The sequence below is a fragment of the Asparagus officinalis genome, chromosome 2, assembly GCF_001876935.1.
Source record: "Asparagus officinalis chromosome 2, Aspof.V1, whole genome shotgun sequence".
NCBI classification, from domain to species: Eukaryota; Viridiplantae; Streptophyta; class Magnoliopsida; order Asparagales; family Asparagaceae; genus Asparagus; species Asparagus officinalis.
This window is the reverse complement of record NC_033795.1, coordinates 29,053,102-29,067,683: the sequence shown is the minus strand read 5'-3', so window position 1 is coordinate 29,067,683 and position 14,582 is coordinate 29,053,102. Positions and strand designations below refer to the sequence as shown.

The 14,582-nt window shown below is 39.6% G+C and overlaps 2 protein-coding genes across 6 annotated transcripts in view; one reads left to right on the top strand and one right to left on the bottom strand.

Moving 5' to 3' along the window:
- On the top strand, positions 915-5,345 carry LOC109830604 (11-beta-hydroxysteroid dehydrogenase 1B-like). Its single transcript, XM_020397912.1, has 6 exons — positions 915-1,161; positions 2,777-2,969; positions 3,044-3,129; positions 3,529-3,660; positions 3,754-3,918; positions 4,009-5,345. Exons 1-6 carry the CDS (start codon positions 976-978, stop codon positions 4,324-4,326), a joined length of 1,080 nt encoding a protein of 359 aa, XP_020253501.1. The 5' UTR covers positions 915-975; the 3' UTR covers positions 4,327-5,345.
- LOC109830602 (recQ-mediated genome instability protein 1) overlaps positions 2,991-14,582 on the bottom strand; it is a 41,827-nt gene continuing 30,235 nt past the window's right edge. The window contains exons 5-12 of one of the 5 annotated variants that reach the window (XM_020397908.1): positions 8,093-8,685; positions 7,290-7,400; positions 7,085-7,213; positions 6,514-6,800; positions 6,179-6,222; positions 5,656-5,725; positions 5,353-5,410; positions 3,000-3,109 (exon numbers count right to left, since the gene is read on the bottom strand). In XM_020397908.1, the coding sequence (XP_020253497.1) occupies positions 6,630-6,800; positions 7,085-7,213; positions 7,290-7,400; positions 8,093-8,685 (1,004 nt within the window). In that variant the 3' untranslated portion in view covers positions 3,000-3,109; positions 5,353-5,410; positions 5,656-5,725; positions 6,179-6,222; positions 6,514-6,629. Of the gene's footprint in view, positions 3,110-5,352; positions 5,411-5,655; positions 5,726-6,178; positions 6,223-6,513; positions 6,801-7,084; positions 7,214-7,289; positions 7,401-8,092; positions 8,686-14,582 lie in introns of all 5 variants that reach the window. The other 4 variants (XM_020397907.1, XM_020397911.1, XM_020397910.1 and 1 more) reach the window with 4 other exon arrangements.

Here is a 14,582-nt window from a genome sequence, read left to right as displayed (position 1 = left end):
CTATTTGTTATTTCGGTTTGATAAAAGAATTGGCTACTCACCTATAATCTATTTGTTATTTCGGTTTGATAAAAGAATTGGCTACTCACCTATAATCTATCTATCAAACAAATTGACTACTCACCTCTTAGTCCAATGCCCCTACGCCAAAACGGTCGGACAACATGCAGATCGAGGGTAAAATACACATAGATTAAATATCGTTATATATGATTGGTTTTCAATTTAATGATCTCATTTTTTTCTGGAGAAATGTGTTTTTTTCACACAAAATTCATGGAAATAAATACGGTACAAGGTGACATACTACATTTTCCCTAATTGATCATGTGGTTTTTGATAATTTTACCCACGGCCAATCATTTTTTTGCTTTATAAGTATTTTTATTCACTTTTATTTGTATTTACTATTTAGCGCACCAATGATGAGCATAAAATTATAAAATTATCAATAAAAATTCTAAGTATAATCGTAATAAGTTATTTTAGAACATGACTGAGGGAAAATTCTGGCTCCAACCTCGCATCAGAGTCTGGGTTACTCATAGCACTAACTAATAATTGGTCGGCTTGGGGATTTTCTGAAACACGTCCCGGTCTCGTTGAAAGCGTCTCGGGGTCGGGTTGACTTGAGGTTTTCACACTCGCCCGGGTTTGACCGTAGGATCAGTATTCGACCCGGTACGTAAAATAAAATTAAAGAAAAGAAAAAGAGCAACATGGCTTTCATTAGATTGGAGTATTGGACCCCGCCCGAGCTCTGCACGTACGACCACCATTGTGCTGGAAGTGATGTCTAGTGCAGGCACTGGGCGGTGCGCAGAACACTGCCCACCATTTATTACTCGGACCCCCACGTAGTTGCCCATAAAAGGGCTCGTTTGGGCCTCTTACTTAACCTCTGCGAACGAACTCAACCGTAACCGCTCGCTCAATCAAAGTCCACCTCGATCCCTCTCTCTTTCTCTCTCTCTCATGGATATTTTCAATGGTTTTCTGAGCGTAACAATGCATGTAGCCGTTGCCGTAGTCTTGTCGGTCTACGTTCCAATCTCCCTGCTGTGGAGATTGGCGGTGTTTATATTTGCAAGGCCGTTCCTGGGAGAGGACTTGAAGGGGAAGGTGGTTCTCATCACCGGCGCTTCCTCCGGCATCGGAGAGGTACGTAGAAGATCTTCAATCTCCTTCATTTTTCTTTTTAATTCGGTGCTTAAAACTCAAAAAAAAAAAAGCGAGCTAGCTTGCATATATATATATATAATTAATTCACGATTGCCTGCATAAATCGCATAACGGGCGAAGCCGGCCAGGAGACTAGCTAGGAACGTTCACATGGTTTGTACTATTAATCAGGACAACAGTTTGTGCCTTTAAACTTAAAATTAAGAAGATACAATGTATACATGGATGCCTGTGCGCATAGCCTCGGAGTACGTGTCCCTTTTACGCGATTAATGAATGAATATGTGGTTGGTATTATCACGTTCACGTTCATTTGTACCAAACAAATAATAATAAGTAAATTTACATTTTAATTATGAACCAATTAAGGAGTAACGAGAGGGTCTATAGTCATTTCAAGGAGTACCACCACTCCGGTTAGAAACAGAGATGACCATCTTATATTGAATCCGGACTCGCGCATGGGTAACAATTGTTTAAACTCAGCATTAAATTTGTAGCCAACAAGATTCGACCTTGGGTGGCTCTGATACCATCGTAAATTAAGTCATCTAACAATTACGGCAAAACTTCAAAGTTATATAAATATATGTCAGGATCAGGAATTATAATCTATATTAATTCTAAAGGATAAATAACAAAATTATGAACAATGGGTACACAAGATAAATTTCTGGTTACTAAAATATTTAAAAGTAACAATTAGACAAGGGTTTCATAAACAATATTGACAGGGTCATAGGGAATATGTTTGTTGAACAAGATCATCTTGTTAAAAATTGGTTTTGGTTGCCAAGCCCCCTATATATCTTACAACACTTTTATCTTATATTCAGAAAATTGTTTTTGGTATCCAAGCGCCCCTAAAGAATGAGTTTGGCAAACCACCCACTCTCTAGGTCCTGGAAGTCATATGGTCAAAGCCCCTAGATCCCTACATACAAATTGTCATATGGTCAAAGCCCCTAGATCCCTACATACAAATTAAGATTACTTGTAATAATGTGCAAGGCAAACATCTAGTTAAATATAATCAAAAAGGAAAACCTCAGCTTACAAATACAAATATTGCTTGTAATCACGTGCAAAGAATTACCCCGATTCACCTCTATATCGCGCTAAGTAATATTGCTTGTATCTTTCGGGAAATAATAATAATAATAATAATATTCGTAACGAGTTCCAAGCTTACATCTGAAAAGGAAGATGTCCCCTTGATCCCACTACACCTGTGAGACAAATATGATAACAAATCAAAACATCTAGAAAATTATCGCCAAAAATAAATAACCCAAGCGACCATCAAAGGAACAACGTACAGATCGTTCATTGACGTGCAGGAGAGCTCAAAACATCGATCCAAGCCATTCTAATATTTCACTACAGCTCTTTTCACATTTCTCTATTTAAATTTGCACACTTGAATATGCATCAAAATGCAATAGACAAATCAACTTAAATATGCATTACTGAGTTCTCTTGCGGAGGATTGAGCAAAACAACTATCCAAGCTTCGGTAATTGAGAAATTAATTACAGCGTTGTTCCTCCGGAGGCTTATGATAAAACACCCGTTTCATTCTTTCTTGCCGCAGCAATTAGCATACCAATACGCGAAGAGAGGAGCTTATCTAGTCCTCGCTGCAAGGAGAGAAGACGCTCTCAAGGCAGTAGCTAAAACTGCTCAAGAGTGTGGAGCCCCTGATGTGCTTGTAATCCCAGCAGATGTCTCTGATTGCTCTGAATCCAAAAGGCTAGTTGATGAAGCAATTGTGCATTTTGGCCAATGTGAGTAACACAAATTTCTGTTCAACGTTTGCTTCAAGGAATTGAACTCAAATCTTCTTTATGTGCTTTTGCAGTGAATCACCTCGTCGTCAATGCAGGAATTTTCTCCAGCTGCCTCTTTGAGGAGATTACCAATATCGCTGCTTTCAAGCAAGTCATGGTAAACAAATGAGACTTCGCACAAACAGCTATTTGTCATTTTTCTAGAACTTTGTTTATTTTCAAATGCTTAAATAAAATACTAAGCCATAATTATGATGAGACCAAGAGCAACAGAGTATAAATGTTTTGACGAACCACAAACAATGATTTTTTGAAGCATCCAAACTCATGTACCAATAATGTGAAATTACAAAGGCCACAATTAAGTTTCAGATGCCAACATGCCTAGTTCACAGAACATTATCATCCAAGACAAACAACATTTCAGAAAGCAACTCTAGTTAAAGTGTACTTGATATATGTTGATATATAGATTGTATTTCAAATTCTTAACAATATAAGATGCTTATAAGTAGGACCACATCAAATCAGTGATACTAATTTTGCCTTCTCTCAGGATGTCAATTATTGGGGATCAGTATATCCAACTTATTATGCCATCCCCTACCTCAAGAAAAGCCGAGGAAATATCATTGTCACAGCTTCTATGGCCGGTAGAGTTCCAACAGCAAGACTGAGCTTTTACAATGTAAGATGTAAAAGGCCATCAAAACATAATACATCAAAAACATCACACCTACCATACCAGTTTCTAACCTTATATTGTGATGAATTCGTTTAGGCAAGTAAAGCCGCACTAATCAGGTTCTTTGAGACTTTGAGGGCGGAACTAGGTTCAGAAGTTCGAATCACCATACTGACACTTGGGTATGTTGCTTCAGAGCTCACAAAGGGGAAAGCTCTTCAAAAGGGAGGAGAGTACGGAGTCAATGAAGAAATTAGAGATGTAAGTAGGGAATAATTACATCAACAATGCAATTATATTAATTATCACAAAAACTTGCAAACTGAACTGGCAGAATGATGAACTTGACAGGTCCAGGTCGGACCTCTACCAGTAGGATACACTGAGAAGTGTGCAGAAGTGGTGGTGGATAGTGCATGCAGGGGAGATGCATACGTGACATGGCCATCATGGTATAGACCATTTCATATGGTCATGTGTGTGGCCCCTGAGTTAGTGGACTGGTTCTCACGTTTGTTCTATGTCGCTAAACCTGGAAGTTCTTCAGGCAAGACACTCGGTCAGAAGATACTGGAGGCGAGGGGGGCTAAGAAATTCTTGTATCCAGCTTCCATCCGATCCCCCAGTACGATTTTGGTCATGACTGACAATCAAGGAATCAAAGTGTAATTGCTAGTTATTGAGAATAGGAAGGTGATGATTGTGTTTTACTTTATATAAATTTGATTCATCTCTTTTGTTAGAGAGCATATAAGCTTATGCCGTCCAACAAAGAAATGGCAAATTTTATTGCAACTATTGCAAATTTCATGTATGAGTCAAAGAAAATATTAATAGAATTTAGCCAAGAGATATTATAAGTTACGTAAAAATATTCTAGCCTTATAGGTTTATTAAACGTATTCTAGCCTTATAGGTTTATCTCATCCCTATGATCTCCAGCAAAGGGATCTTCACTCCAAAGATTGCTTCTAAATCAAAGAAATGGTTTCAGTTGGAGTCTTACAGAATAATGCAATCAGTATCAGGCATGCTGTTACTGGGTGGTCAATGTGCTGTATGCATAGGATGACAATGGTTATTGACCGGTAACAAGAAATGTAGATATATCAGTATCAAGTTTGGTGCAAGGATTTGAAGTGAAGTCTCGAAAAGTTCATAGAATTGTAAAAGGTTAAAAGCCTTGAAATTTTATGTTTGTAGAAGTGTACACAGCATGAAAGATATGCCTTATCGAGAGTTTATTTCATAAATATGAAAATTTGAGGTTCATGAACAGGATTCAAAATGGTAAGGATAAGGAATTCTTGAAAAAATTGGGTGTAGAAACTAGTAGAAGTTTTTCATTCAGAAAACAAATGCCATACACCAAGGTATTAATAAAATCATACAAGTGTTGATAAAATAGTTTAGGGCCGTTAGTGAATATAGCCTCGTTGTACATCTGTGTGTCTGCAAGTAAACCTCGAAAAAGATTATGCATGATAGTTAGGTGGCATGTCTAGGTTCTTGGTAAGCAGGGTATGCTATTTTGAACAGTATGCAATCTGAAGATGAAGACTTAATCATATCAGTATTTGTGATATTAGTAAACTTGGCAGGATCGCACTATATTTGGAACGTCATTCGGGTCATTTTGATAAATATGAACATGATGTGCATGTGTGCAGGGGCACATACAAGACACAAATATACCTTGAAGATAAAGTAAAAAATTGGAATAATGATGACAGAAACCTGCATCTTCTAATCTCTGCAAAACGAAGTCCTGATTTGAGTCATTCAAAAAAAAAGCAACTACTTTAACTAAGGCATATTGAGATGCCAATTAACTAAACAAGTTTATAGAAATGTGCTAGAAGGTGATGAGTTTCTCAAGTAAGCTGATAGAATTGCATTCCCTTGGGATCAGATGCCAATCAAAGTTTGAACTCTAAGTTATTAATTAAAACTGGATTGAAGTATATTTATCCAATTGGATAAGAGCAGAACGTGTACCTTGAAAGAGCATGTAACCTCATATGCAAATAGGCTTCAGCCCAAAATATAGCCTTCACTCCATGACGTACTAGCACATGATAATGTCAATAGTTAAAGAGAATGACTATATAAGGAATGTATGTCAATAAATAATAAGCATTACAACTCATTAAAATTATTAATCATATATATGGCTTTTTGACATTGTAAGAGAAGCTCAAACTAAAGCCAACACCAATCACAACTAAGCTGGAACTGAAACTCTAGAATGCCTAGAGCAAATGCAATATCATGATATCAGCTCTTTTCTCATAAACGGTTTTGAAGGGAAGAATACAATATGTAGTCAAACAAGTTTAGTATCCAGGTACCTACTAAGATCAGAATATTAGGAACCTCAAACAGGTAGGATGTTCAAAGTATAACATTGGTCTGGTTCAAAAAGCATTGTGGAACAGCCGAACAGGTAACAAGTGAACAATTAGACAGCTAATAAATTCAAAGACCACATTAAACTGAAAAGATTCTAGCAGGAACCTACCTCACTCATGAAAGATAAATAAACAAATTTGAGCATCCAAATGCCTGTCAAAAATATAAAAAGTGGAGCTTTCAAATAGTATTCAAATTCATGAAAATGCACAACATAACCTTCTATGAAGAGAAATTAGGAAGAAAATGTATGAAAAATCCCCCCGTGACTCCAAATCTCGACCAAAAGCAGTTAAAACCACTTGAGATCCAATATGGAGGTGTGCCATTTCGGTTCCATGGCAGGGGACAAATTGAAAGAAGAGAATCAAAAAAACGAAGCATGAACTAATAGCCTGAATGTCATCCATACTATGACCAAACTGTAAAAAACTAAATACTAACCATAAAAGTGGCTAATTCTCAAAGATTTAAGTGACAATCTTCTCGCCAACAATTTCACAATCGTTCTGAGACATTTCGTGGTCCATAAGTTACCGTAGCCAACAGGCTGTGTAGAATCAAGGAGATAAATCGATGGGCTTCAAATGACTGTGTGGCGAATTCTGAGGTACAGTGAACCTTTTCAATCTTCGAAGGAGCATCCAAGCATCTGATGATGAACAACCTTGGTTCATCTCAAGGACAACAGGATAAGTGGAATTTTCATTTATCTCCACAAGAATTGTTCCCTGTATCCAGAATAAACATGTTAAGCAACTTCCCAGAAATTGTGCAGGCAAATGTGAAGTTTTAAGTGTGAGCACCTATCATGGGACAGTATAAACTGCCTCAGAATCAATATCTAAGATGCAAATACTGCAGGCATCTAATTATTTCAATAACTATGCTCCAGCATCAATAACTAGGGATAATGTTTCTAGATATAGGTCCAAAAGCAAGCAAAATGTGTGGAAGTGCCTCCATCTGTATCTGTGTTTGTGACTAAGATAGTCCAAATATTAAATTATAATACCTCAAACTTTGCCAAGAAAAGTTGGAATGTTTTCATTGTCTCCTTCATATCTGTTACGATCTGTTTGTCAGAAGAAGATAAAGCTGCAGTAACCTCTTCCGGAGAGTGGCCTATACCTTTCTCTACAACCTAAGAATGAACCATAGACAGAGGATAAATTCAAACAAAAAACAACAAAAGACAATATAAGGGTAAATAAACTTACATAGTGATCAATAACAACCTCAGAAATGAGGCTGCCATCATCTACATAGACATGAAGTTCATATGTACTGCGATGTTTGAATTGGAATCCCTTCACACCAGTCAACGTACACTAGAGAAATGTTGGATCTTTCAGCATCGAATGATAACCTTTAACGAATCTATAATTCTATGCTTAGAAATAGCAATATCACCATTAAAAAGAAGATCCACAGAACAGAAAATCCACTTAACACTTCATTAGCATTAGCGAATACACACTTCCACACCAGTCAGGATAACAAGAGGTTTAAAATGTGATAAACCGATTCTTTAACTGGATTCCAATGATTTGCAGTCATTTGTCCAATTCTCCAACTTATACTAAATAATTTAATATAATCTTGCTTGAAGGGATTCAACCAGCCAGGGCAAGGCAAATGGATGGTGACAGTAATTTCACTTTTAGTAGAAAAAGTATATCCATTTTGGTGTCAAAATACACGCAGAGAATACAAAAGTAAACTTTTAATTTATGTACTTTAGCAAGATATTATGGTATATTTATCATATAAGTGGCTGGTTAATTATGCTTCTCGAGCAAAATCAGACTTCATTACTACCAGATTTGTTGTTTAATTGAAACCTAAATTATAACTTTTATTTGATAATAAAACAGTACAAGATATGGAGAAGACTTATCAGTCAACATGAAATGAAGAAAACAACTAAAGATTATAGTAATTAGTTTTGTATGCAACTGTTGATTTGGAAAATGCAGAGACTCCAAAACAAGAGCTTTACTTACTCTAAACACACAATTACCTTAATCTTTCCTTGAAGAGAAGTTGCATGATCTTCCTGTGTGGACCATTTTGCCAGCAAACAAGCCAGATATGTGAAAGGGAGTTCTCTATCCCCAGTTAGAATGAGGGGATGTTCCAATTCACCAATGTCGCCTTCCGCATCCAACACAATGGTGTCTTCCACATGTGGACTTCGAGTGACTGTACCAGGATCAATCTCCATTCCGCTGCTAGTTGTAGGCTCTTCTATACCACTTCCTTGATGATGAGAAGTACCAAACTCATTGACAGTGCTCTTATTCATACCTCGAGCATTCAGTTCCTTGTTAGTGTTAAACCCAATAGTAGGATCATCATAATCTGCAACTGTATTCACCTCAATAACACCACTAGAGGAGGCAAAGGTAGCAGCTATGATCTCTTTGCTTCTGAGGGGAGAAGATTCATTTACAATGTGGGCACTTGACTGGGGAGCAATAACCTCTTCTGTGGTCCTTTCTACAAGGCCTTGAGCAGCCAATTCTGCCGCAATGTTTCCACCAATATATTGATCATCAAATTCTTCAAGTATGCTAGCTTCATTGATACTCCTTGAGGATGACAAAGTAGCAGCTGCAAAAATTCATATAGAAATATAAGCAAAGGGGGGGAAAGGTAATTTTCAACAAATATAAGCAATACATACAATCTTCAATGTGCAAAATCTATATCTACTAGCATAGATGTGCGATTGTAAACCTTTACGAGAAGCTCGTGTTAGATGTTCAAAATAAGGACTGTATTTTCTTTTCATTATATAATTTCACTCTTATTCTGAGGGTTCTGGTTTTAATAATTTTGACATATTCATTTATCATATCCAGATTTAGTCTAAATCAACAACAACAAAGCTGCAAAGGAATAAGTTAGCACTTTGTGGGGCTTTCTGTGGGGGTGGGGGGATAACAAAAGTAAGAGGAGATGCCATAGTCAAACTGTTGGGTTTTCCTTGATTCCTAAATTTGCTCATTGAATCAAACCCATAAACATCAGGTCTTAATCCTAACCTTAGTTTTTTATGGAAAAAAAAACTCTACTGCTATCTATCAGATCTCTTGATACTACTCTGATTCAGATCCAGTCTCAACTAAAGCTTGGCCGAACACTCGCCAACTCCAAACCCATGCTGACTATGGCACAACCACAAACCTAAACCCCCTTACACTTACTTATTTCATAATAATGAGAGATAATTCATGCTAAGCTTCTGAGCCAGATTCTCAATTTTATGAAGCCAAGAATTAAGGATTTGGCGATTTAATTAGCTACCTTGAAGGAATCGTGCAGTTATCTTAAAAAGTTACATTTGGGAATCATATGAAATTCAGAAGAGATGTTTCAAGATAAGGAAAGTAAAGCTCGATCCCAGCATTATAAAGATCTCAACAGAGTTTAAAAGAAGTTGAAGGTGTTTATCTTCTGCATCATCTGATGTGAGGAAGATGCAGCAGCAATTTGACTGACTAGTGATTAGTGAATTTGCCACTTGAGCATACACCAATAAGACCTTAGGTGATAGAAATTGCCACTATGCCACTATAAACTCATTGCGAAAAACATAGTCTTTTTCAGAGTGATTTCCCAGAGTCCTTGAATCCAGCAATAAATAACCTTCCGGAGTTTTGCGCTCTAGTTGTTCAACGAAGACAAGCTAGACAAAAAAATAATAAAAGATGGAATACTCGTGTTAGAGGTTGTAATTCATGAGGAAGATATGGAGGTGGTCAACAATGAGCTCGATAAGATGATAAGAGAACATATTATGGTGTCAGTCAAACTCAAGATACGTCACTGTTGAAAAAAAGGTCACACAGCTCATTTGCTGGAAGCTGTATGGTAACTGGTAAGCCAACTAACAAGCGAGGCACCACCAGGCCAAGGGCTATGACAATAACTAAAAAGGAACATCCACTTACCAGATGTTGCAGTAGTCTAATCACATAACTGAAGATAGGTATTTCATCAGTTCTAAATATATGTTCAACATTTTCTTCTACAGCAACATTTGCAGATGATTAGACATGTCATATAAAAGGCATTGTTTCTGCAGTTTTCCCATAAATATCATCATTTGCGTTCCAAAAGTTTCATTCAATTTGACTCAAATGTCCTTTCAACCATTTTCATGATGTTCTTTCTTGATCATTCTTGTACTTCAGAAACTTTGAACATAATGATAGAAATCAAATTGGAAATCAATTGAAAATTAAACAAAACTGACCTTTAATTCGAGAGTTAGGCCACACCTCTCCCAAGAACACTAATCTACTACTAAGCTTCTCCAAAACAAGCATAAGAAACCCAAATATTCCCCTAACACACTTCGAAATCTCCCTCCCCCACTAATGACCTTGTCAAATTACAAAACTGCCCCTGTTCTTAAACATGCGTCTATAATACGTTTTCAGCCCCTCCTTTCCAAGTCTTTAACATTACTCCCCTCCCAATGAGACACCTTGTCCTCAAGGTGCAACAAAGGAAATTGCTCCCGAATCAAGTCAAACGGCTCCCATGTAGCTTCATAGTCCGGTAGATCTTTCCACTTGATTAGCACCTCCCTTCCGCCCAACATTCACTGACGAAGTCCGTCCACTGCCTCCAGTTCCAAAACGACCTCCATATCCTCAATCAAAGTAGCGGCAGTGAAGGTGAGGAAATGTGATCTCCAATAGCATGTCTCAACAAAGACACATGAAACACCGGATGAATGGCCGACGTAGGTAGCAACCGCAAACGATATGTCACCTCGCCAATGCGCTTTATGATCTCATAAGGCCTAAAGTACCGAGCAAAAAGCTTCTCGTTCCTCCGTCATGCTAACGTCTTCTGCCAGTATGGTCGGAGCTTCAAATAAACTCGATCCCCCACCTCAAACTGGACATCTCTCTTATGTCCATCCACCTGCTGCTTCATAATCTGTTGAACCTTTAATAAATGCTTCTTCAACTCGGCCAAAATCTGATCGTGCTCCTCCATCTATTGATCAACCTGCAACACTGGCGTGGTTCGGTGCCCATAGTGCACCAAATGTGGTGGATCCTGCCCACACAGAATCTTAAAGGGTAGTTTGTGTCGTCGTATGATAAGAAGTGCTATACCAATACTCCGCCCATGCTAGCCACCTCACTCACTACTTGGGTGTCAGACACGAAACACCTCAAATATGTCTCCACATTCCGGTTAACGACCTCTAATTGTCCATCAGTCTTCGGATGATAAGCAGTACTTCTCTTCAGAACTGTCCCCTGCTTCCGAAACAACTCCCTCCAAAAGTGACTCAAAAAGATCTTGTCTCGATCCGACACTATCGATTCCGGAACGCCATGTAGTCGCACAACCTCTCTCATAAATGTTGCTGCTACAGACACTGTCGTATAGGGGTGTCGAAGGGGTATAAAATGAGCATACTTGCTCAGGCGATCAACCACCACCAAAATCACAATGTAACCCTCCGACCAAAGCAACCCCTCGATAAAGTCCATCATCACCTCCTCCCAAACCTTCTTCGATAGCGATAAAGACTACAACAACCCCCCTGGTGCCATTGCCATATCCCAAACCTTCTTCGATAGCGATAAAGACTACAACAACCCCCCTGGTGCCATTGCCATATATTTGTGACGTTAACATACATCACACCGCGCAACCATATCCTCCACATCATTTTTCATCCCTACCCAATATAGCTCCGCCGCCAACCGTCGATACGTCTTGAGAACCCCGAATGGCCACCAATAGCACTTTCATGAAATTCCTGTAGTAATCTCGATATGTGAACAGAAGTCCTTGGTAAAACAAACCGTCCCTGGTACAACAAATGTTGGCCATCCAACGCATATCCGGGGTGCCCCACCTCTCCCCTCAGCAAGGTCGCTCGTATCTTCCCCAACTCCTCATTGGCCTCGCTCTCCTGTTGTAAAGCTTCCCAATTCAACATCAAAGGAATGGACGACGCCGACATTTAAGGCTCCTCAACCTTCTTCGATAGGGCGTCTGTCACCTTATTCTCCAACCCAAGACGGTATTGTATCTCAAAATCATAACCCAGCAGCTTGGAAAGCCAACGTTGATGTTCCTCCATCACCATACGCTGCTCCAACGGATATTTTAAATTTCGCTAATCAGTACGAACTATGAAACATCATCCCGGTAAATAAGGTCGTCACTTCTAAATAGAGAGAACGATCGCTAGGAGCTCTAGCTCACACACCGACTTGAGTCGCGCTCTAGCTGTTAACACCTGACTAAAATAGGCGACTGGTCGTTAATTCTGCATGAGGACTGCACCCAAACCATACACTAAAGCATCAGTTTCAACTACAAAAGGTTGGCTAAAGTCTGATAAGGCCAACACGGGAACACTAGTCATCGCTTTCTTCAACTGCTCAAAGGCCTGAGTTGTTGCCTCCCCCCACTGAAAGTTATCTTTCTTCAATTGTTCTGTCAAAGTCCACGCAATCGAACTATATCCCTTGACGAACTTTCGATAGTACGCTGTGAGCCCAAGAAACCCCCTTTACTCCTTCAAGGTCTTAGGTAATGACCATTCCAGCATTGCCGCTACCTTAGTTGGGTCCGCCGCAACTCCCTCTGTCGACACTACGTGCCCTAAATATTCCACTCTCGTTTGAGCAAACAGGCATTTCTTTCAATTAGCATAGAGCTGGTGGCTTCGTAACTCAGTCAACACCCTCTCCAAATGGCAGACATGATCTTCCAATGTGCTACTATATACCAGGATGATATCAAAGAATACCAAAACAAACTTACGCAAATAGGGTTGGAAGACTTTATTCATCAACGACTAAAAAGTGGCTGGAGCATTGGTGAGGCCAAACGACATGACTAGAAATTCATAATGCCCCTCATGAGTCCGAAATGTGGTTTTATGCACATCCTCACACCGCATTCTAATTTGATGATATCCCGACTTCAGATTGATCTTCATAAACACTGTCGCTCCATATAACTCGTCTAGCAGCTCATCAATCACTGGAATCGGGAACTTACCCAACATTGTTTCCTTATTAAGTGCTCGATAGTCGACACAGAATCTCCAGGTCCCATCTTTTTTCTTCACTAATAAAATTAGGCTCAAAAACGAGCTCACGCTCGGCTGTATTATTCCTGCCTCCTATATCTCTTTGACCAATCTCTCAATCTCATCTTTCTATATCTGTGGATAGCGACACGGCTGAACACTAACTGGCGAAACCCCTTCCCTCAACACGATCACATGCTCATGCTCCCTCTTCGGGGGTAACCCACTAGGCATGTGAAAGACATCCTCAAACTGTTGCAAAAGTTCTTGAATCGACTTTGTAACACTCGTCGTCGCCTCATACCGCTCTCCTTCCATGATATGCAACTCAACTAAGAAGCCGAGCCCATCATCCTGAATCGCTTTAATCATGGTTTTGAGGGTCACGTGGGTTTTGCACAAACTCGGATCTCCACGAAGCACTACAGTTTGACCTCCCTCCTGAAACTCCATTGTCAAAAGCTTCCAATTCACTCTTGTCTCACCCAATGACTGTAACCACTTCATGCCCAGAATGATGTCGCTACTACCCAAATCCAAAGGAAGAAAATCTTCCAACACTTGAACTCCTTGGAGCGTTAAAATCAGCCCTCTACAAATTCCTCTACTCCTCTCCACTGCGCCAGTACCCAAGACCACCCCAAACTGTTGTCGTCAACTAACCGAAGTCCCAACCTGTCTACCACTCGATTGGAGATGAAATTATGAGTCGCGCTACTATCCACCAACACCACCACCTCTCTAATTTTCACAACCAACTTCATAGTGTGGTTCGGTGTGAACCCCACCACCGAGTTGAGCGAGACTTCGGCTACATCCAAATGAGGATATTCCTCCTCCTCTACCACATCTCCTATAGTCTCACCCTCATCGTCCTCCTCATCACATACCGTGAGGACCTGTAATGAGCGATCCTTACACCGGTGCCCCGGTGAAAATTTTTCATCGCATCGGAAGCACAACCCTTTCGCTCGCTTGTCCTGTATCTCCGTCTCCACGTTTGAAAGTACCCCCTAGTCACACTCTTACCATTTTATCCTTCGTTATATCCCTCTAAACCCCTAACGATTGAGTTTTCACCCTTCCTCTTGGAGCGTTATTCCGATATTGAAAAACACCCGAGTTACCCCTGTCAGCCCTTTCAGTCTTATTCTTATCCCCAATCATTTGGACCAACTACATGGTCTCGCTAAGCCCACTCGGCCTCAACAACCGCACCGCCGCTTGAATTTTCGGTTTTAACCCCTTCATAAAATTTCCCTCCAATACTGCCTCCGAAATTCCCCTCAAACGCCCCGAGAACAGTTCAAACTTCTCTCTATAATCCATAACGATCCCCTCTTGTGTTAGAGCAATGAATTGCTCGTGTATATCCCCCTCCTGAGTAGCCTTAAAGCGCTCGATCAATCGGTCTTTAAATTCTTCCCAC